This window comes from Castor canadensis, chromosome 5 (assembly GCF_047511655.1).
Source record: "Castor canadensis chromosome 5, mCasCan1.hap1v2, whole genome shotgun sequence".
Lineage (NCBI taxonomy): Eukaryota > Metazoa > Chordata > Mammalia > Rodentia > Castoridae > Castor > Castor canadensis.
In genome coordinates, this window is record NC_133390.1 from 1,284,916 (window position 1) to 1,309,365 (window position 24,450).

At 49.1% G+C, this 24,450-nt stretch overlaps 1 protein-coding gene across 16 annotated transcripts in view; it reads right to left on the reverse strand.

Annotated features, from left to right (window-relative positions):
* The window catches only part of Adarb1 (adenosine deaminase RNA specific B1), a 127,170-nt gene that overhangs the window by 44,743 nt on the left and 57,977 nt on the right, over nt 1-24,450 (reverse strand). For 2 of the 16 annotated variants that reach the window (XM_074072483.1, XM_074072481.1), the window contains exon 1: nt 20,197-20,291. The exons of 13 other annotated variants lie outside the window; for them this stretch is intronic. In XM_074072483.1, coding sequence (XP_073928584.1) covers nt 20,197-20,282 — 86 coding nt within the window. In that variant the 5' untranslated portion in view covers nt 20,283-20,291. Of the gene's footprint in view, nt 1-9,798; nt 10,077-20,196; nt 20,292-24,450 lie in introns of those variants that run through there. One more of the 16 variants, XM_074072484.1, reaches the window with a different exon arrangement.

Below are 24,450 nucleotides of genomic sequence, written 5' to 3' on the forward strand. Positions count from 1 at the left end.
CTGTCAGCCACCTTTGCAGGCTCTACCCACTGAGTGAGTACAGCAGGCCACGTCAGCAAGCACAGCTAGTGCACGGTGTTCCCCAAACCTGTATTTTCTAGTGCAATGAAAAACAGGAGAATGAAGATAAGCATAGTGAAGCACAGCTTTCATCACACCAAGTGGGCAGAACCAGCAGGAAGAGGGGAGAGTGGCAGGGCAACCGCAGAGAGCGCGGGCAGAGGCAGTCAGTTCAGCGTGGTATGCACAGGCTTCTGGCACCGTGTAATGATGGCAGAAAATGCAGGAAAGGAGCTGGCATTACACTGAGGTGTGGTTCTAGTTTCCTTCACCTCACCAAAAGCAAAGAATCACATGCAGTCACATGCTGATGGCACAGACAGTGGGCAGCCTCTGGTGGGTTAGCCCCAGCAGGGGTAGTGCTAGGGAGGACACTGGGCAAGCGGTACACTTGAATAAAGTGTTCATCTGGGCAGCAACTGTGCCACTGCAAATGTAAACCTGTGCCTCATCTAGGGTCCCACCATCCCTACACTGCACGTGATAGGTGCTCAAGCTAGACACCCGAAGGCCACCCTGGTTCACCTTTCCTCTTTCCACATCTCTCACAGCCAGCTCTTCTTCCACTGACAGGCTCACAGGCCTTGGCCGTCCATTTGTCTCTGTCCTGCTGCCATTGGCTCCTACTGGGACCACGTGGCTTGTTCCTGACCTTGACGGCCTTTCCCTTCTAGCAGTCAGGGTAGAGTTTGTAAATCAAAAATGTCCTCCAGCACCTGGCCACATGCTCACACAGCACCATGGTGGGTGTGTTTGTGTGCTCATCATGGCCCACTCGAGCTTCTCCATCAAGCCCTCCTCATCCCCAGTGCAGGAGCTAGCTTGGCCTGACACAGCCATCCTCGATCATGAGTCCCAGAATGCTCTGAGCTATTTCTCTGCATCACTTCCCATGAGTTTATTTAGACATAAAGCAGTAGAGGGATGTATAGAGCTTTAGGACAAGACCTTAGCCCCGTCAGCACCAGAAATGCTCTGGCACCTTTGATGTTAGCCGCATCTAAACCAGCTTCATTCCAGCTTGGATATATGTGCCCTCCCTCTGAGCCATGTGGGGAACCACATCTTCCTGCCACCCTGACCATGCTTCCATCTGTAAGCCCCAAATAAACTGCCCTCTGTGCAATCCTGAGTCTGTCCACCTCTTCCTTTGATCTCTCATCACCTTCCACCAATGGCAGCTGGTTCTTTCACACTGCGTTTTCCCAGAACACTGGGCTTCCTTAGAAGCCCAGACATCAACTTTTCCAAATCAGGATCTACACTACTCTCCCCCAGAACACTGTTCCTGCCTCTTCTCTACTCAAGTCCCAGTGCACATGCCACCTGCTGGGAGGTCTGTCGTCATCCTATGCAAGAACACCTCCTGTCTTCCTGTCTATGACTTGCCTCTTCCCATGGACTGTGAGGCCTGGGAGGGTGGGCAACCTCAGTATCCTTTGCCTCCCCCAGCACCCACCCATGCCTGCTGACCACAAAAGCCCTAGCTCAGTGAGGACGGACCAACAAATGGCACTGAGCTCTTCTGCCCCCAGTACCTGTGCCAAGTACACAGAGTGCATTTCCACTTTGCACAGCTACAATCACAGCAGCTAAGCCCCACCCTCCTCATCTTCACTTGGCTACTAGAGTTGTTTTCCAAAAGTATCCAGAGGGCACTCAGTGCCACGGAATCTGGGGCTCTTAGCTGTGTCTGTCAGTGCCTGCTCTCTCTGATGTTGGCCACTCTTGAAAACAGGACCACATGCCAGTTTTTACCAGAAGAGAAAACATGGACTTTGGTCAATTATTCCTAATTTGTAATTTTTACTGAAACATGCCAATTAGAGAGCAATTTGTGTTAGCCACTACACCCAATCAAACACACCCATGGTCCACTGCGTCTGGATGTCTGCAGCAGAAGCTGTAGGGTTGAGTGCCAGTTGAGTTTACCAAGAGTGCCAGGTGCCCTGTGGAGATCCTGGCAGCAAACAGGGAAAGTGCGGGTCAGCTGTGCTGAGGACTAGAGTCCTGATGTCCCACGAGCTTCCCTTTACTCTGCATGCCATCCACACATGTGACCACCCTTGCCGGAGAGGGTAATTGTGAGGTTCCAGTGTGCTGAGTGCCACACAGGCTCCTTATTGTAGCAGAGCTGTGGGTGCTGCCAGCCCTCAAGTCTCAGAGCCAGCACCTCCCTCAGTGAGACACCAGATCCTTATATGGAACTTGTCCCTCCTCTGCAGTGCCTGCCCTGCCAACAGCCTGTGAACCTTGTGAGGGTGGCTCAGAGATTCAGCCTCTGTAGAAGGACACCCCCCAGGGTGGATGATAGTGGGCACCCAATTAGGATGTCCCTAACACTGATCACAACTATGTCCACTGGACTACACTGGCTGTGTCTGCATCCTCTAAAACAAGGCTAAATTTAACAGTGTATTGTGGCATTCCTAAGCCCTTAAATTAAAGAGCTCTGCATTGACTACGTGGATGAGAGGCATCTGCTTAGTACAATTAGGACTAAGAAACATTTTTCCAGGCGCTGGTATTCTCCTCTGCTAAGGGACATAAATGCCTTGCTAGGGTCACTCTCCACTGGATGCTGATGACTGGCCTCTGGTCTGCAGAATGATGACTGGTAAGTGGGCAAGGAGACTCCAGGGGAGTGTCTGGGCTGAGCCCGGTCCAGTTTTTAGCCCTGAGCCTTGGCCAGGCCCTCGGGCTCTCTGACCTGGTTTGGCCAGTAACACTCATGTCTTGCTAGTGGGTGGTCTGCAGGCTGGGTGAGTGGGCCCTCATGTTTGGCACTAGCTAGCGCAGTGCCTGAGCACCAGCCACCACCATTCCTCCAGCAAGGAGCTGGGCCAGCACAAGCCACTGGTCCTGCTTCCTAACAGTCCTGGTCTGGTGCAGCTGTTTTTGGTGAGTCAGGTCCCTAATCTCACAGGATACAACAAAAACTGACAGTGATGGAATGCTAGACAGTGCTGACCACAGCCAACAGATGCAGGCTGACCACCCTACTGAGTGATTTGAAGATCTTTAAAACACTGTATCATAGAAGAATTAAAATAATTCCAACAGAAATATACTTAAGTCATGTCTCAACTTGTTTTCTGTCACCCCTCCAGGTGCACAAGTACCATGGATCTTATGCTGAATAACACAATTTTTATTCCAAAGTGGGAAAATGGAGCAAAGAGTTCAGTTTGTGGAAATTAACACAGAAGAAATAAAGACCAAATTCAGCAAATTCTCTCCAGGCAGAACATTTACTATAACTAAATGATTAGACAGCAAATAAAATTCTATCTGGTTTGATTTAAAAAAAAAACATAATGGTATAAGTTAAAGTCATACCCAGAAACATTTTCAGCAATTGAGAATATTGGACACGTAATATTTAGACTACTGTGCCAATGTTTAATTAGTTCTTTTTCCCATTGAGATGAGTAGGCAGAACAAAACCATGGGAATGCTGTAACAACAGGACTCTATAGCCAGGCAGCACAGGCAACTGTGAAGAAGGAAGTCTGAAATAAAACAGAGTCCCAAGTGGCAAAATTTGTATGAAACCATGAGATGCAATGAAAATCTAAAAACAGCTTCTTCAGGGAACTGGAAGGACCTGCAAGGAGAAGCCACACGTGTGTTCTGTGTGCCACCTGCTGAGGTCCTGCCTTTGCTCCCACGCCCACTGTGATGGAAAATGGACAGGTCCACACAAAGAGTCTGGAGTGAGTCAGATTCCCAGGTGCCTCTCCCCAAGGGCTCTGGTACAAGACTTTGTCTGTTCCTACCCACAAGGGAACCTAGAATGTTCTCTGTGGTCAAAAGGGAGCCCCTTCCAGGTGAGCTGGGGGGAGAGGCTTATGACCTCTCTGAAAACAAAGTCATGTTTCTTTGCTTAGTCTTCCAACTGTTGTTGCAATCTAGAATGTAAAGACACGCCCAATTAAAAAGCTGTACATGAGTATGAGCAAACTGATAGAATAGATGCAAGTAGACCTAAATAAGCTTTCTTTGACGTTTCATTCTCCAGAAAGTGAAGAACAATGTCAACTGCCAAACTGACATAGACAGAAAGAGCTAAGGGGGGGGTGAAGGGGTGGAGAAAGAGAAAGTCACAGGCTGGCTGAGGTCCAGGGAAGGTGAGCAAAATGCAGCCAGACTCTCCAAAGCCAACACAGCCAGGCCTCCCATGGGGATAACCCCTCAGCATGATGTACCTTCTCCATGCTACTATCCAGAGGGTAAAACAATACTAAGAGCCAGAAGGGGTGGGTCTGGTCAGAGGTATAGAGGGGCCCCTCCACCTCCAGAGCACCCATGTGTGCTAACATCATCCTTCAAGGCAGGAGCCAAGCCTGAATCTACACAGAACTCAAAGTATAGTCTGGAAAGGTCACAGACCCTTGGACACCAAGGTACCCCAACCCAGCAGAAGCTTGCCACCTGTCAACCCACAGAGCTTTACACTTTTCATGATGCCACAGCAGACTCCATCCATGCCTTGCATACTTCAGCATGGTGGCATCAAACACAGGCAGAATAACGGACAAGTCAGTGGATGTGGGGATGATGCAGGAAGAGCACTAGTTCAGGATACTCTAGGGGCAAAGTAGGTAGGGGAAGAGATGGGGTCAGACTGCTAGTCCTGAATATGGGCTGCTACACAGTGATGTCAGGCAGATCACCATGAGCCACCAAAAACAGTGACACTGGCAAAAGGGGACCAGGAGTTTCTAAATTGTCTGACATAATTTTGGAAATCTGAAGCATTTATCTCATCCCATTATCACGATTATATATATACTATTCTAAATGTGCAAACTCTTCACCTAAGATTAAATTACATAATTTATAAGGCCCACAGAAGCTTTCAGATGCCCTTCGTTCACTCCTACGTTCCACCCTGCCATGCTCTTCCCTTGACAACCCCCTCATGATAGGAAAGAGCTCTGAAGATTAAGCCAGTGGCCACGAGGGCAAAAGACAAGAGGGGACCTCAAAGAGAAGATCAGGGTGTAGGGAAGATGCTCTGACCCATGCCAACAACGGATCGGGGGCAGCTGGTGTCTCCACCTCCGCTCTCCTGAAAGAGTATTTTCATCATCATCACCCATTCCTGGGTAGTTCCAGTGGCTGATGCATGGACAAACACAGCCAGATGACTGCAGCAGTTAAGGTCATCCAGAGATTTGGGCTTTGTGCTGAAGAGGTGATGTAAGTTCACCTCCCATGGGAGGTGCTGTGTTCTTTGGGGTATGCTCCCACTTCCTGCTGTCTACCCAGCCCCCTGTGTGCTCCTCTACATTCTTTTCCCTTTTTGCTGCTGGCCTGGAATGGAGACAACTCCAGGTGAGTTCAGAACCTGTTAGAGAGAGAGAAGCAGCAAAAAAAAGGAAGCCTGGGTTCCTGGGCAACTGTGAGGGCCACCTCTGCCACAGAGCAGCAGGCTCACTTCTTACATGGCTACTGCTCTCTCGCCCTCTCATCCTCATCCCAAGCCCCAACTGCCCAGTGCACGAGTCTGCATCTGCACTCACGCACATGGACCCACACGTATCCAGTGCCCTTTCTCCGGCTCCTCAGCATAGCATACCTATATAGAAAACTATGTACATCCCAAAGCATGATAGCAACACAACAAATAATATGCCCTGCAGGAAGTCTACCCCAAGAGGTCAAGAAACTTCACAAGACAGTTTCAATATCAGTCTTCTGTCCTTCAAAGTGGATGCCCTGTAACAGTGCATTTGCATGACCTCCTGTGCTCACTCGACTTCCACAGTCTAATTAAATTCCTGCTTATTAAAAAAATTAGTTTATTTTCTAGATTCAAAGTAAAAAAAGGACAACCATGTAAATTGTATTTTCAATATTAACACTTATACCTACACTAAGAATTGGAATTGCTGAGATTTGTTCTGGGTCCAATTTCCATAACATTTCAAGTAGTTTCACAAATTCACGTCTGCATACTTGCTTTAGGATTTCAAATGTCAGCCTGGAATGCACTGCCTGTCCTTGGAGTGTATCTTCTGGCTGAGAGGAGATACTGCCCTGGCAGCGGGTCCTTCCCCATGCTGCAAAGTCCATCAGCACAAGTATAACAAGAAGTACCCCATATCTATCATAATAAGTTCTAGAAAATACGAGCCATCTATCTACAATTGATACTGTTCACAGCGTGGGGAGGGGAGCAATAGCTTTCCACATTTAAGCCCCTCTCCTTGCAGACATCTCAGAACTGTCTTCTGAAATGTGTCTACTTTCTAACCAGCCTGGGGGATTTCCTTCTTGTCTACTTATATAACACAGCAGAAAAAAAAAAATCACATGATCCCACTCTCCTCAGTCACACAACAGAATTCCAGGCAACCTATTCAATAGCAAACCTCAAGCCTGAAAACTGGGTTGTCACTCTACTACTAACATCCTGTTATCCACACCTGTGCTGTGAATGGCCAGATTCATGGTGCCAGCATGAAGTTTCTAATGGGTACTTATGGGTTGGATGGATGGATGGATGGATGGATGGATAGATGATGGGTAAATGGATGGGTAGATGGTAGACAGATGGTGGATAGGCAGATGGATGGGCTGATGTATAGATGGGTGGGTAGGTGGATGGATGGAGGGTGGCTTGATGGATGGTGGGTGAATGGATGGATGAGTAGATGGAAGGATGGTGGATAGACAGATGATGGACAAGTGGATAGTGGATGGATAGACAGATAGATAAATGATGGATGGATGGATATGTGGTGTGGATGTGTGGGTTGGATAGGTGGGTGGGTAGATTGATGATGGGTTGATATGTGGATGGGTGGGTAGATGGATGGACAGATGATAGAGCGGTGGGACTGAGGATGCATGGATGGACAGGTGGGTAGACAGACGGATGGATTGATGGTTAATGGGTAAATGGATGAAGGATAATGAGAGGATAGATAATAGCTGGCTGGGTAGACATGTGGGTAGACAGAAGGATGGGTGAGGGGTAGATGCATGGACGGGTGTGTGGATGGATGGATGACTGATGGATGGGTGCACGATTGGATAGATGGATAGGTGGATACACAGATGTATGGATGAATGCCATCCACCCTATACCTCCAGAGATCATTGTGCTCTGCTTCTCACAAGGAGGTGCTCTCTCTGTAAGGTTAGAGTCATAGTTGGGACCAGGAGAGGAGGCTGCATGACAGATGCTTGAATCCTACTACTGCCTGGATCACCCTATCACCGGCTGTCTCCCTCACTCTGTGCGGGGAGATGGCTCAAAGCCTTAGGGCCATCACCCACCCGGTCAAGGCAGTACTCAGAGGGCTCATCCTCCAGGTCTTCATTTCTACAATGGTGGAAACAGGGCACAGAGAAGGCTGACCTCAGACCAAAGCACAGCACAGATGACAGTGGCCTTTATTTATATGCAGAAGAACTGGGCTCACACTGAGGGCATTCTCACAATTACAGAAAACAGAAGATTCAATGAGAAAGTCCTTAATCTGGAAACATGCGACTGCTCATAAAACACGACGGCAGGTGTGTTGGGGGAGGTGAAGTAAAGGGACGCTCCTGCAACCTCCCCTCCCCCTCCCCTTACATCTACTGGGCAACAGTGCTGTGCAGGGATGAAGGCAACAGTAGCATGTCACAGCAGCTGCTGGGAACTGGCTGGGTGCAGTGGTGCTCTTGAGCAGTGCACCAGAAGGCTGACCAAACCAGGCCACCCTCAGGCCCTGGGCTGGCAGGTGCTGTCTGCTGGGTGGAGGTCCTTGTCCATACTGAAATTGCACATCGTTCTCTTTTTGCCTTTTTTTCTGACGAGTAAGCGGCTCCACCTGAGCTTCACACAGTCCACAGTCAATGACTTGCCCTGTGGAAGGCAGCAGCATGGGGAGCTCAGAAGCCAGGGAAAATTATTGAAATTGTATTGCTTCCACAGTCCACTGAAACGAGCAACTTGCACTTGCCACTTTCAACAGAGAATTAAAATTTAAAAAGCCTGCATTACTCCAGTCTTAGAAAAAAACACAATTCAGTGCACATGATTAACAGTACCTTAAAGTTATACGAAAGATCACACTTCACATGTCAGCAAACTACCAACTTGGTGTAAATGGGATGGCCAGCCTTAATAATCCTCATAATTTTTAAAGGCACTTTTATTAGTTTCAAAGGCAGTGCATATTATAAAACACCAAGCATGAGCACTGCCACTGCTGCTTGATAACATTCACAATGAGCTTATGAAGAAGCATGGAACACAATCCCTTCTTAATGGGGCTCACTGCTACCTCTCCTGACACTCAGTTTTAAGATGCTGGCCTAAGATGCAGTCTACATGTAGAGCTTTCTCTGCTGCGGGACACGGGAGTGTGGGAAGGAAGAGGCCACCTGGAGCTGGAACTGATCCCAAGAAGGAAGGGCGATTAGTCCTGGGCTGCTCAATGTCTTCCCAGCTTAAACACCTAGTGACAAGGGCCCATGGGAAAAGAAATGATATTGCTAAGCTTAGGGTCTTGGATCAGCATTTCCTATAGTTTTAGCTGTTGTTTTCCTACTGATGGTCTTCATGATGTCCTGTCTTGTAAAACTTAACTGAGGAAACAAAAACTGGTGGCACAGCAACCTCCTGTAGTGAGGGCTGAGTGAGTAACAGACAGGTTCTTCTGAGCCACTGGTCAGTCTGTAAGAGCAGTACTGAAGATGCCGCTCAGGACGCAAGTGCCTTTTGTTCTGGACACAGTGCTGTGGGTGTGGTACCCTTGAGGGTCGAGGCACCAAGACATCCTCCTACCCCAGGCACATTGCATTAGCTATTCCCATCTTCGTTATACTTAGTGAACCCTACCCAGACTCTAAAATTGATTTCTTCCTCTTTCTAGGAAGCTTTATTAAAAGTGGTAGCTGGTTTTATTTCCTGAAAAGATGGCCATCTCATACAGCAGAATATCCTGAAGAGCCTGTCACACTGACTGGTTTCTCCTTAGTCCTGTCAGGGGGTGGCACCCAGTGACACCTGAGAAAGCAGGTCAGAGTCAGGGAGCCACCCCCCACCCCTGCTCCATGCCGGATGTTCTGCCCTAGAGGCACCTTTTCCACCAAGACATTTTCTAGTATTTCAGATCCCATGTCAAAACAATCATCAACAGCTTTTACAGGAATGCTTCCCCTGGAAAGCTAGGGGCTTATAAGTTTTATAAACTTATAATTGATTTTAAGAAAGAAAAATCTAGATTTTAATGTCTTAAAACACCAAGTGAAATTAAGAACTGAAATTAACCTGGGGTGCTGACTGTAAAGAATCTGCCCTTGGTTCTTCTACAAGGAAAGCGTTTTCACTTTAGTTGCTACAGTCTTGCTTTCCCAGCATAAAGAGCAGATTTAGGGCAGAGAAGTCATTAATGAAGAGTGGCAGCAAGGGACAATCACTACTGATCACCTCTCTAGAGAAGAGACCTTACGCTGTTCAAAGCTGCAAACTTGTAAGGCTGCACAAACATCTTCTCCTTCAGACTTTGAAGCTAAGTGATTCTGCTCATGTTCACACACATGCTTTCAAATCTCCTACTGTAAGCTGGTCCCATCTTAATTCCATAGGATGCTAGCATAGCAGAGGCACTTTAGCAGGGAAGACAGGAAGCAGCCAGCACAGATTGAGCCGCAAAGCAGTCTGCCCCAGAAAACACTTCTGCATGGCGTATAGCCCCACACCACACACGGCCAAGTGAAAGCCCCACAAATTACCTTTCCTCTCAGAGCGCTTCTTCCGCCTTCTTTTATACCGACGCCCCACGATGCTGAAGAAGGCCCCCATGTTCAAAGTTCCCAAGCCCAGCGATGCCATATGAATGGATGAGCGGCTACCAGCCCTGGCTGGTCCCAGGCTCTTTCTGAGTCCCTCAGTCACTAGGCAGTAACACAGTACATCACTTCTGCATGCACGGCTGAGACGACAGCCACCCCTGCTGGCAGGACACAAGCGACCAACTGCTCCTCTGCTATAGTCTCATTCATCAAACCGCAGAAGTAGGCAGAATTAGGTTTAAGGGGACCCAAACACACAATGACTTCCTTGCACACCACCCAGAAAGTGACATGTGACAGTTAACCCTCCAATGCAGGCACAAAGCACAAGAAGGGAGAGAAGTGCAGTGCCTGCAAATCCTCCTAGGGAAAGAGAAACACGTAAGAGAAATACCTAAGACAATGAAATAAAACCACCAATAAAAAGAGTACAGTATGTTTAGGAAATAAAACTGCAGAAAGTAACAGCATGCTTCATGGGATGGCCACTGGTGAGGGAATGAATCCACGTAAGGGTAGACCAACGGCAAAGATGTTCCAAGTGAAGCCTTTGGGCCACCTTGAAACACTGCCCTTCCCGGTCCCCTCCTTTCTTAACTCACGTGTTTGGGACTAATGCTGACCTGGCTCCTTTGCCATTATAGAGCAGGGGTGCAGTCTTTGCTTTCTGATGCTAGGCACTCAAGGGCATGGGCAAGCAGCAACCCTTCTGTATTTTCCACTGTGCCTGGGGGACTGACATGCACAGTCAGCCTGTGGGCACAGCATGGATCACATGCCCCAGGTTTGCACACACATGCATACCACACAGGTGCATGCTTGGACATGCATGCACAGACTACATACAAAGGTGCACATATATGCACATACACATACACTTGTCATTTACATCACACAGCACAGGAACCAGCATTTAGTGCAGGCACAGTAAAACTCACAGCCCTGGAGTCCAGGCACCACTACCAGGCCAACGCTCTGCAAAGCAGCATGAGGGAGGCAAGTCTGGGGAGGAGGTGAGGGGGACACCAAGGTAAAATACAAATGAGGTTGCTAGTCAAACTCCCTCTCAACACCAGACTTGGCAAGCTTGTGTAACAAAGTATCTTCCCCAGGAATGTCCAGCATCCATTCTCAAACTGGCTGCTACAAAGGCACACATGAATCAGCTCTCTGCTCCTGACAAGTGCCTGCATGCGGGTGCGGCAGCCAGGGGGCATTTTGCCACTTTTGTTTCTTAAGAACTATACGTGTATGCTCTGCATAAGTCTGATGCTCACGCACCACACTGGCGTGTGTGATGGACATCACACACCAGCACGAGCAATGGTTTTGCAAAATTATTAATATGAACCTAACTAAATTTTCAAAATGTTAAATTTAAAATTTTTGATTTAAACATTAACTTACATTTTTGTAACTTTTAATAAGTAAAAAATAATTTCCTTAAATATGGAAAATTATCCTTTTTTTTGATTTTTAAAAAAATCTACTTAACATGTTTTGTGAGAAATACATGGAAAATTTGAATGCCTTAAATTCAACTACATATTTTATTTTTAAATCCCTTAGCTAAGGGGATTGGCAAGCTTTTTCTGCAAAGGGCCAGAAAATAAGTATTTTTATACTTCATGGACATATGTCTCTCTTGTACTTTTTGTTTTCTTTTTCTTTTTAAGACTCTTTAAAAATGTGAACACTGAAGTCAGGCACCAGTGGTTCATACATGTAACCTTAGCTACTTAGGAGGTGGAGATCAGGAGGATGGTGGTTTGAGTTCAGCCTAGGCAAAAAACTTTTCGAGACCCCATCTCAACAGGAAAAAGCTGGATGTAGTGGAGCATACCTGTCAGCCCAGTTAAGGCAGGAAGCCTAAAATAGGAGGATCTCGGTCCAGGTTGGCCTGGGCAAAAAAACAGACCCTATCTCCAAATTAACCAGAGCAAAAAGTGCTGGCAGTGCAACTCAGGCAGTAGAATAACTGCCTCACAAGCACAAGGCTCTGAGTTCAACCACAGTACCACCAAAAAAAAAAAAAGAGTAAGGGAATACTGTACAAAAACAGACTATAGCCTGCCTGCTAACCCTGCTTTAGGTCACTGCTACCAACAACAATAAAGAAAGCTACCTGAAAAATTTTAATTTTCAGGGCACCAGGGCATCAGTGGCTCACTCCTGTAATCCTAGCTAATCAGGAGGATCACAGTTCAAGGCCAGCCTGGGCAAAAAGCAAGACCCAATCTCAAAAATGCTCAACACACAAAAAAAGGACTGATGGAGTGGCTCAAGTGGTGGAATGCCTGCCTAGCGAGCACAAGGCCCTGAGTTCAAACCCCAGAACTGTCAAAAAAAAAAAAAAGCCAAACTGATTTTTCTGAGACAAAAACAAATGTTGAGTGTTATGGAATAAATGTGCACTATCTCATGAATGATGACTTGATTCTGCTACTCACCCACACACGTGGCCTTCAGCAATGACCACATATGCACGGTAATGACTCAGCTCACTTGTCTTTGCTTGTTTTGCCAACTTTCAGTCAAACGAAAACCACAGCTTTATACATTTTTGCCATCTTGAAGGTGTACTTGTCAAAGGAAAATAGGACCACTGTATGAACAGTATGTTGGTTCAACTTAAGCCTTTTAAATATTAGGCAGCCTTTGTCCCTGCTGTACTCCTGTTTCAAGCCCCCACCTTGCAGTGTCAGGGCCAGAAGAGGATGGATGCTACAGACAGGCCTGGGAGGCACAGTGGCCCTGGAGATGGCCCTGTTGTGGCAGAGGACAACAGCTCAGCCATATCTGAGGCCTCCCATTCCTGACCCATGCTCCTGACACAACAGACAGGGGTGTATCAAGAGAAGTCTCTAAGACGAGGAGAGGTAAGAGGGGGTCTGCAGGAAAAGGAGAGGAAGACAGAGGGAGCAAGAGCTCCTGACAGGCAGGGTCGGCTATATGGCTCTAGAAAGCTAGTTAGAGGGCACTTCAAGCTGCAGCAAAGCTTTTGAACTTCACCCTGAGTGCCAAGAAAAGTCCTGTATATTTGCATCCTGTAGCAGAGAGGGAGGTGTGCTGGGTGCAGAGAGACAGGCTGGTGGCAGTCACAGCCATGTCAGGTCAGTGAGGGTTTAACTCTCGCTGGTGGGGGTGTAAGAGAGAACGATGGGCTTTTAGAGAAGAAAGGATATGGGCTCTTGGGCCAGAGTTCAGTGGGCAGCTGAGAAGAGAAACACTTCCCAAGAGAGGAGCAGATGGAGGTCAGCTGGGGGCTGATGCCACTCACCCTCCCTGCCTGCTGCAGGGTGGCTCCAGAGCAGCGCTGGCCTCTCCTGAGCCCAACGCTCATGACAGCTGGATGGGAATATCCTCCTGTGCTTTCCAAATGCAGGCCAGAATCATTTGTGGCATCTCTCCTCACCTCATCAGGTACTACACAAACCTTCCTAACACATGTCTTGATGTCACTGTCAGGGCAGCCCCACACTGGAGCCCACTTGCCTAGGCTCTGGCCTAAGTGTGGCTTCTTCTCACCTCATGGAGCCTCCACCTCTCAGGACTCTCATCCATCACACTGGGGCTATTACAGGGAGCACAGCTGTCCCTTGGCACATGTAGGGGATTGGTCCGACACCCTCGCAGACACCAAAGTCCACAGATGCTCACATCCTTTACATAACATGGCATAGTGTCTGCATATAACCTGTGTATGTCCTTCCTGTAGCTGAAATCACCTCTAGATTCCTCTTCACACTGAATGGTGCAAATAGTTGTCACACTATATTGTTTAGGAATGACAAGAAAAACAATCAGGTTCAGTACAGATGAGAGTTTTCTAAACATTTTCCATCCATGGTTGGGGATCCATGGTGCAGAACCCCCAGGTAGAGAAGGGGTTTATCATACATGAAAGCATTCACAGCCATGCCTGATATCCATAAACAGTTATTTGGCCTGAATTCCTGGGATTAGCCTTTTCCACTGCCTGAGGCTAACAGGTCCCCATGGGGTGGGAGGGAAGACCCAGCAAGGCTGAGCCCACATCTAGGGGGGTGGGGAGGTGGACTATTTTGTGAGTCAAGGAGAGGTGTGTGCAAGGCCCCCCTGCCATACTGGGACACCTTGCCAGGCAGTGAGCAAGGGTGAGAAAGACCCCACACCTCCTCAGTAAGCATGGAGCAGGTGATGGAGAGCGGGAGCCCCTGCTGAGGCACCTCAGAGGGACCCTTGAGTCAGCTGGGAGCAAGAATAAAAACAGAAGTACCTGGAGGGGCACATGGAGCAACCAGGAAGACTCAACGGCCTGGACATCAGCATCAGCACCACCATGTCCCTGTCCCAATGGCTCTCGTGGTGAGCTTGTGGAAGATGCCACGAGGACTGCTGAATAATGTGGGCATGGCCCATGGCTCAGGATGGCCCCTGAACCCCTCTTGCTGCTGCTGTGCTTTTATTGTGCTCCCAGGAGGCCTTGGCCTGAGAGACACAGATGACCCATTTTGGTAAAAGAGGCATTTGGAAACAAACCACTCACCGCTCTCCCCAGACTTCCTATCACCAGTCACCTTGGACAAAACCCTGGCCAACACCACACATCTGCATTTGGTTCCCTGCCGGGAGTTCCAAGCCTACTGTCAGGTTCAGGCACAGGGCATATTCAAAAGCAACCATAGGAATTCAACCAAGAAACTACACAGACAACTACTGGTTAGAAAAACAAGAGTTCCTCGACTATGTTAATAAGAAACAAGAAAAGCTATTTGGACCTACTCTATAGTATAAAGTCACTTTCTGCATTTAACAGCATATGGGGATTTCTGGAGGTTTATTAATCAATCCCTTGCCACGTATCAGTGGGGTACACAACTGCGAAAAATGACCACATTCTATGACCAACCAGGTCCAAGAAGCTGTGACCAGCCAGAAGTTCAGGAAACCAGCAACTGTGGCCTGACCTGGTGAGGACAGCATCACAAGTACCCATACTGCTCCCCACCGAAGTGCTGGCAAGGGCCCATCCCCACAGGCACCAGCTGTGATTGCATCTTCTAACAGTGACCAAACCAAGGAAGACTGTGGTGAAGAACCAGAGTGCTTGGGACTCTCTGGGCCAGGAAAATACTCCACACTGACATGGGCCTATGTGGTCCAGGCGAAGCCAACCATAGGCTGGGAAAAGATAGAAAGAGAGATGGTAAAATGCTATCTGAGTCTGGATTTTCATGATGAGATTATCCTGGGGAAAGAAAGTACTTAAAGAAGGCAGACAAAACAAGGAGTGTCTCCAGGGTGGACACCATCTGCAGACTAGCTCTCCACACTTGCTCTCTGTGCTGAGATCTCCTGCATTTGTTTCTCCTAGAAGCTGAGCTCAGTGGGCCCCCCAGCCATCCAGATCCCCCATCACACATCTTTAGACAGCGGCAGCACCCTGGTCAGGCCCGAGCCTCTAGGGCACAGCCCACAAGCCCAAGACCACTTGAGACCAAGTGCCCTGGAAGCTGCCTGTCCCAAGTTTCCCAGGTAACATCCAACTGAAAACCGTCCCTTTCCAGAGATGGGTGCCACTTCCCACCTCCGCCACAACCCTCACCTAAAAAGACAAAACATTTACATCAATCCATACCCAATTTATAAAGGTGTGAATTCATACAAACTACTCATTAAGAAGAAAACCCTGTAAAGCATCTATATACTTCATACTTAAAAGTTCCCGTGGTGTGAGTCAGATTAAGTATGAAGGGACAAGCCTGATGTTTATGGAGGGACCAGAGTGCTGTCTCACAGTCTCCTGGTCAGAAGCATTGTGCCCAGAGAGCCCACAGTCGATAGGCACAGGCCATCCTCCTGACTTCCCAGGAGTGCCCTAAGCCTAACAAACAGGAACACACTATAGCCCCTTGCCATGGCCACACTGTTGTTAGACATTAGTCTAGGGAATGCAGCTAACCTGTGACGAGACCTTGCTGGCAGTCCAAGCTGTCTATGCACCACTCTGTCAGGGAAGTCAGGACTCTTACTCTCTCTGCCTTGGCTCTAATGCACTACCGTGTTGTGGAAGTCAGGGCTCTCACACTCTCTGCCTTGGTTCCCTGCACCATCCTGCCAGGGAAGGCAGGACTCCCACTCCCGTGTGCATCTATTTGGCATTCACGCATCACAGGCAATTACATTAACTACTTTTTCTTATCTTGCTGCTCTGACATTTGGGGGCCATAGAGACCGGGGGAGACTGGCCCTCTCAGGGCCAGAGAGCAGGTCTTTCATATGAACTGACCAATCAGAGTTCCTGAAGCCCCAACCACCTCCTTTATATCTAACTCTCAGGCACTGAGCCCAGATCTCCCTACCCTAAATCCTCCTAGGGCATGGTACCAGGTCACAAGAGACTCCCCCATGTCCTAAAACCCCTGGAATGATGCAGACCAGCCAACCCTGTGCTGTTTTCTAGCACTGCCCGCCTCTCTGGAAACCCGTGCAAGGCTCTGGCCCTGCTCTCCCCTTGGTCTCCTCTGTTCCTGACCGGTGTGGTGCTCCCCACAGCCTGGATGTCATGGTGTTGTCCCTCCTCTGGGGAAAGGTAAGCAATACCAATCCCCTCTGGTGGCACCAGCCTCTCCATGCTACCAGCTAGTCACCTCCCATGGGCATGGTCCTCAAGACTTCCCCGGTCTAATAACACCAGGTCTGCTAGGTTGATGGGAAGGCAGGAAAGCCTCTAAAGCACAGAGCTGTGCTAGTTTCTGATGAGCGCACTGTACAGCCCTACTTGATATTTGCTCTATGGTCATTTGAAAAGTCAGATGAAATAGCAGTTCAGTCTTCATCTCACAATGGGGTCATTTAGATTTCCTCATCAAATGACACGACCAAAGCACAGCAAATCCTCCTCCCATCGTGCATGGCATATTTTTGCTTTCTCAAGAGTCAGAGTGGTTCTGTCTGTAGAAGCATGACAAGGCAGAGTTGTACAAAACTAGGGTGCCACGGACTGAAGTAGAGCCCAGTGGGTACTGGGGCATCCAGTGCGTGTGGATTTATCCTGAGTCACTTCACACAAAGCTGCCAGGACAGAGCAGTATCCTAACCCTGAATCTACCATCTTCTTCCCACTTCTTTCTCCTACTTGTAGGGTTAGTTGAGAGAAACACAAGAAACCCACAACAGAATGCAATTGTCTAACTACATCAAACATGGCTTCTAGAACAATCGCACTGACAGTTTATAATTCAAAAAATACTTTAAAGCTCTCCCCCAACTTTAAAAATGCATCAACTTCCATCTTCAGCTGCCATGTCTGTTTAATTCTAGGGGAATGTCACAAATAGCCAGACACCACTTAGCATCTGCCATTCCTGGTAACTAATTAGTTTTATTTTTATCTTTGTCCTCAGAGTAAAGACTCTAAAATTTAATGTTCCTAGAATATTAATTTAGGATAATACTCTTTCTACTCTTGCAAGAAGGAATAAAAGGAGTTTATTCTGTTAGAACTCTAAATGCTGTGAGTCAGTTATTCGTTGGTTATTTATATCAAGTCAACACATGGGAAAGTGTAACATTCCTTAATGTAACATTAAAAAACCTCAAAAATGTCTCTTAAAAAGAAAACAGAAAATATTCTTTTATCCACTAATATTTACTGAGCTCTTTCCGGGCACCAGGTCTTTCTCAAGTGCCTGAGACATCCATAAACAAAAGCTATCAACAGCTGCTTCACAGAGCACATGTTCTACCATGGCAGAAAAAAGAGCCATGAATGCCACAGACCACTGCGTGAGGCTGGGGAGGGGCAGCATGTGGCCGGGCTTCGTCATGCTAAGGACTGAAGCTGAGTGGACCTCGAGGCAGTGGGGAAGCTGGCTGTGAGCCCTGGGGTGTGTAAATTCTGCAGGGAAGGTGGGAGAACAGTCAGGTTTTGGCCTGACTGTAGAACAGTTCACTAGTAAGCAGGCTGGGGTCCTGGGCGTCAGCATGTGGGCCTTCCAAGGCCACTGTGAGGAGGTGGTAGACACTCAGTAGTGGGGCCTGAAGCTGGGTTCTGACCAAGTTTCACACTGGTTCTGACCTAGTGTTAAGAAGGAACATCGGCCACTGGTGGAGAGAAGCTGAGGGCAGGGGCCAGCACATGGACACAGGCCAGAAGACCAGCAAAGCAAGCCCAAGGCTGGGGTACAGCAGTGCAAGATGCAAGCAGCCCATGGGGCTCTGAAGGCACAGCATAGGCTTCTGGATTTGGGTGTGGGAGCTGAGAAGCACAGGACACAAGCATACATATACACTGAGGCGGCGGGGCCAGGGTGAGGGGCAGGAGCAGGGTGTCCGGAGATTCCTGAAGATTCCCTGGACAGATGGGGGTCTGAGTCCAGAGAGCTGAGTAAAGGCCTGGGTTGGGGACACAGGGTGAGAGTCATCTGTGGAAGGGACACTGGATAATGAGCACAGACAGACCCAAGAGAGACCAGGGCCTGGCTGAGCCTAAAGCAACTGCTATGGAAGGTTAGGAGGCAGAGCACAGCCACCAAGGACAAGAGCTAGTGTAAGTTCATAAGTGATGCTACCACATCATCAATCCCTCATGAACCAGTTCCTTTAACCTCATTAACTCTCAGTTGAGGAACTCTGAAATGGATGTATATGAGGGACCCTGGACGGCCACTATTTGTTTAATGACTGTCAGGGATGCTGTTCAAGCCGTGCTTGCTGAGAGTGGAGTTATACAGTCTACAACCTGCAAGGTGGTCACACAGTTGTGGTTACATCAGGACAGTAACCAGCAGAGTCCAGAGCTGGGGCCCTGGTCAAAGCCCCCTCCAGAAGTATATGTAAACAAAGACCAAAACATTCAGACAGACAGAAAGCCCAAGTCCACACAGAGAAGAAAAGGGAAAAAGGAAAGGGTGAGGGCTGTGTGCCCCATGAGGCAGAGGCCAAAGGCACAAGACAGTGTCCCAGACCAGGACCAACGATGGGGAAACATGACACTCGGCAGAAGAAACTCTTCAGAAGACCCCAATCTGCCATGGAAGGGATCCTCATGTGTCTAGAAAAGTTAAGGAAAAGTGACAAAGACACACTTTCCACAAGTGAAAAGTTCTAAGGAGGCCAGGCTGAAAGCAAGCAAATGAATGAGATGCGAAAGCCCAGCTCAGAGAGTACTCTGGAGATGAATACTGCTGCATTCTAAGAGAAAAGCGTGGCCCCAAACTCTGGCTCTAGTCGAGCTGGTGTCCAACTGGTAGGGGCAAGTGGAGCGGGATCCTGTGAAGTCCAGTAGTCACTTCCACTTCCAAATCCATGGAGCCGGGGTGGGGGGGGGAGGGGGGGAGCCTTACTACCAGTTGTCATTCTTCCCACACCCCACCTCACGCCCAAGAGACTCAGAATCTTGGCTCACCCTGAGCACTGCCCCTGCCCAGGCTTCAGCCTGCAGACTCCCAAGCCCTACACTGGGGTGTGGGTGCCGTTCCGAGACTCACAGGAGAGCTGCTGGCTCTGGAAGCAGAGAGCTTTGAGAGCTGGGCACTGCTCTGCCAACACCAAGATGAGGCTTTGAGGCAGGTCTTTCACCTGGTCTGGACCAGAGGGGACACGGGTGGCTAAAGTCTCCCTCCACTCTAAAATTTCAAAATTCTACGACCATGTACAAGAGTTGTGGTCCTTGCCACTCGTAAGACTGAGGAGGAGGAGAAGCTGAGGAGAGGAAGCGGAGGAAGGGACAAAACCCTTTATATCACCAATGCCTCAGTAAGGATCAAACACACATTTATAAATTTCAGTCTCTTTAGTCTTATTTAAATCACTAATCTGCTTATTTAGAAGTGGATAGTATTGGCTAGCTTTCAAAAAACTTAATTATCACCTACTTGAAATGTTACGTCCAAGCAGAACCGTAAATGTATGTTGCACATAAGCTGTACCTACCAGCAGAGCAGCAATTGCTTAAGTAGGAAAAGTGTGCAAAACTGTACCTTCCTCCTCTGTCACACTGTAAGCCCCTTCCTTCCACAGACATGTGTTACAGTTAAGCTCATAAAGTATTTAACCAGAAGGATTAGCTGATTAAGCCCTCACTCTATCACACCAGCAGTAAGCACCTCCTAGATCCTTTATGAGAGTCAAACACAGTCAGAGAGGGAACTTTGCTGAAGGAAGTGGACCTGTACCCACGAATGCTGGCGAGGCAGGTGCGCCCTAGTGGCAGACACAGCCTGTTTGCAGCGCCAGCTGGCCTACACCTCTTCCAAAGGATCCTACAGCACCACCTGCTGTCCAGAGGAGGCCACTCAAGGGACCCACAACCAGAGCAGCCTGGCCCATGCTGCCAGAGGAGGCACAACTCACCCAGCCATGAAGCTTGGAACTGGCCCGCTCCTCTTCACCTGCTCTCGCTGCGGCGGCACACAGACCATGCCATGGACCATCACCATCAGACAGTTCAGCAGCCAAGATGGACCAGAACCTAGCGGGCCAGGAGCCGGCTGCCAAGGGCAGGAGTGGGGCTTGTGCAAAGGGCATGGTCTCCATCTCTGGGGCAGTGGTGGGAGGTAGCTGCACATCTGTCAAACTGTATGGGTGATTTCTTATAAAAGGTGATTTTACTATGTGTAAATTCGACCTCAATAAATGCAGCTTAAAACACAAAAATCCCAGAAAAAGCCAAACTATAAGAAAGTTTCAATCTCTATGAAAAAAACCCAGAATATACATAGATTTCAAGAAGGATGAATGAAATGGACCCCAAAAATGGAATGGGCTGGAAATGAGATAAATACAGAAAATGTGGTTCTCCTCTCAACAAGGGAACAGGGACAGGCAGGATGGCCAGTGCTCGCTGACCAGTGGTGTCCAAGAGCTCTGCATGCTACTTCCTTCAGTCCTTGTTGCCACCCTGCCAGGCAGGGGCAACCGAGCAGGGAGAGGTCACAGCTTAGGGCACACCACCAATTGCACAGAGCTGCCCCACAGCGGGGTTCCTGCACAAGAAGCCATGCCCAGGGCACAGAGTTATCCAGGGGGCAGGGTCCCAACAGAGGGGACAGTGGCAGGGTGGGGCTCAGAGGAAGGTCAGGGATGGGGGGAACTGGCGCAAGGAGAGGGGCTTTTGGCAGGGCTTAGATGTGGTTGGGGATGTGACAGGGTTCTGGGAGATGGCTGGGAGCAGGGGGAGGGGCTCGGGGCAGGGCTCAGACTTGGTTGGGGAGATGTGGAGCCGGACATGGCAGGGCTCAGGGGGCGGACCCTGGGGGGCAGGGCCTGGGGCTCAGAGCAGTCAGAGAAGGGTGGGGGCAGGGCTCTGGCATAGTTGGGGAGGAGGGTGCATGGCAAGAGTTCTGCTCAGGGCACTAGCGGGGTGGGGCACAGAGGTGGTGGCAGAGCTTCGGACGGGATAGAGACATACCAGTTAGGGAGTACCAAACAGCAGCAACTCATGGTTGCCAGAATGGCCAATAGAGCCCAGTGTTGGCCTTCACTGGCTGATCCAGCATTAGTTCCCAATCCCTTACCTAACAGGGGCCAGCATTCTGGACTCAGAACTGTGTAACTGGGTTTCCTAGACCCAGTTCTAGCCAACTAGATATACATGAAAATAAGCTGGCGCTTCTGTTTCCCCTGTTGAAAGGTCCAGACATGAGCTGCACTGTCTGCCCTTTCTTGATGTAAATGTGATTCCTGGAGCTGAAGCAGCTATATTGCCACCCTGCGGGAATGACTGGTTATGGCAGCTGTAGGAATACTTACCCAAATCCTAACATGACTGGGCTCTGAGCCAACTGGCAAAAACCTGCCATTGGATCCTTTATGGAAAAAGTGAATAAACCCTCAGTACTCTGGTACTTCAAGTGAAAGCATTCCTACATGACCCAGGAAGAGAAGAGAGGGGAAGTGAGCTAAGCCTCGGTATCACCCTGACAGCCAGCATTAAGGTAATGTGTGTGGCTCAGGGACCAGAGCACAGCGAGTGTAGTATTAGGAGAAAGAAGCTAGGTGTGGACAGCCACCTGTGTCTTGGCCAGTCTTCTCTCCCCAACAAGTGAGCTCGTGGCCCATGGAGGACATCCCAACCAATGCCATCACTCAAGTCAAGTGCAAGGGGACACACAGGAGCCTCATGGCAACTGCCATATACCTTTCTCAGACTGTGTGGCTTGGCCCTGCCCAGGTAAGTGAGCTCATAGGACAAGCAGGGGCAAGGGGCTGTCCTGTGGGATTTACAGGTGGTCACTGCCCCAGCCCTATGCTGTATCGGGGTTTTTGGAGGAGCTGTGATGCTCTGCTTCACCCCAACCCCATCAGCAAAAGCCACTGGACAGTGTGGCCAAACCCCAAGGGACTCCCTCCTGGCCCTCCTGGGGCCGTGCTGTGTCCGCTGCCTGGCTTCTGCACACTAGTATGCCAATCCTCTTTGCATGGTTTGTCAGCCACTACAGCAAAAGATTGGGGCCTGCAAGGGAGGACCTGCTCCAGTTCCCCAGGGCCTCATCTCTGAAGCCCAGCTGGGGCTGCAGGACTCAGGCTGACTGTGTCCACTGCCCTCCCCTGTCACCCTATAGACAGTGTACACCATCACTCACCATCATTCAGGGCCTTCATGGCTCACTGATGGAACGAGCCCCTTCTGACATGCCTGTTGGCACCAGAGCTCATTGTGAAAATCCTAGGCAAGTCTTTGTCCTCAATTCCACTGTAATGCCTTGTCCTTTCTGATCTGTAGGAAGCTTCATGTACTACAGACAGGAAACAGCCATGTCTGTGTGTCAGGCACACATACCTCTGTCAGGCAGGCACAGCTCTGTCAGGTGGATACCTCTGTCAAGCACACACACACCTCTATAAGGTACACACACCTCTGTCAGGTAGACACTTGTCAGACAAACACACCTCTGTCAGGCACATACACCACTTTAGGCATGCATACCTCTATCAGGTAGACACCCCTGTTAGGTATAGACCTCTGACAGATACACACTTCTGTCAGGTACACACCTATCAGGTACAGGTGTGGCAATTTCTTTCCCAGTCTGTGTGATAAAAGCATCCTGGTGCCTACACCTTGTATGATCTACTTCCCTTGGTGATGGTGGGCCTGTGAATATCATGGGACACACTGGCAGGTATACAAAGGTGAAGGAATTTTGCAGATGTAATTAAGGTCCCTAATCAGCTGACTTTGAGTTCATCAAAAGGGAGGTTGTCCTGAATGGGCCTGACCTGCCCAGGTGAGTCTGTAGAGGATGGGAGCAGTCAGAGGGGTAAAATCTACCTACTGGCCCTGAGAAGCAAATAGCCAGTAGTGGACAGGACCACATGATGGGGAACAACAGGCCTCCAGCCACAAGAAATTAAGTTCTGCCCTGATTAGTGAGCTGAAGGAGAGCCAGCCTCCAATCTACTGGCAGTGCCTGCCCAGCAAAGGAGCTCTGTGTAGTCCTGAGATGCTGTGAGCAGTGGAGCAGGGGCCACCCTTGACAGCTGCACCCCCTTCGGGCACATGGCAGAATGCCAGGCTCACAAGACTTAGAAGTGACCAGTAGCCCCCACATTTCACAGCAGCCAGGACCGAGGTGAGTCGTGAGGGCTGATGGGAATGTCCAGTGACTCCCTTTTGGGATATACGTGTTTGCTTCAGGGTCTTACTCTAGTGTGGGTGCCAGAAGCCCCTTTTCCTTTTCTCTCTCTCTCCCCAGCCTCAGTCTGGTGACTCTGCTTCAGAGCTGATGTGACCTGTTTAAATGACACCCTCCCCTCCTGGACCTTCACAATTCAGCAGCACATATCACTAAGATGCTTTTTCTAGTGATATAGCTTACTGCTTAAGTTAAGTAACAATTTCTCCTCCCCCTTACTTGGAAAAGCAGGACAAAATGATTGTGCAGGAAAACCCACATCTGGAGTGTCACACTTGGTAATGAGCCTCCTCTCCACACAACTGTCCAGCATATGGGTGTGTCTGTGCCACACATTGAGTCAAGGCCTCCTTGCCCCCAAGGAAGAGCACCTGGGTCCTGGAATGCTGCCTGACAAGGGCTCTACTTAGGGAGTGAATAAAGACTTCCTGACAGGTCACTGTTCCTGACAGGCTGCTGATGTCTGCCCATTTTGAGGCCTTAGGATAAAGGGTCACCCACAGTCCTGCTTCTTGGTTTTGGCTCCTGGTTCCAGGTAGAAGAGCAAATAAAAGTGATTTTTAAACTCACCAGAAAGGTAAAGGCTACTGCAAAAGACATCCTAGCTCAGAGTAAAGCTGTGGTGCAGACAGAATGAGTTCTCTGACCCTACCAGCTGCTCCACCTGTCATAGGTGCTTATGACCACTTGTGAACCCATGTACATGAACCTGCTGGTAGAAAGCCCACTTTGACTCTCCTAGCATGCTCTCCTGACACTGGTCGCTTCTGTGACTCAAAACATGTTGGCTCCTTCTCATCAGCAAGCAGTCAGCTCTGCAGTGGACACCAGCCAGGTCTGCAGTGGACACCAGCCAGGTGTCCCTGATCTCAAGTCTCAAGTCTGGGGTTCTGGAACTTCTGCCTAATGGGTGCAAATTGGGGTTCCCACTATTTCCTCCTTGGGTTCAGTTAATTTGCTAGAGAGGCTC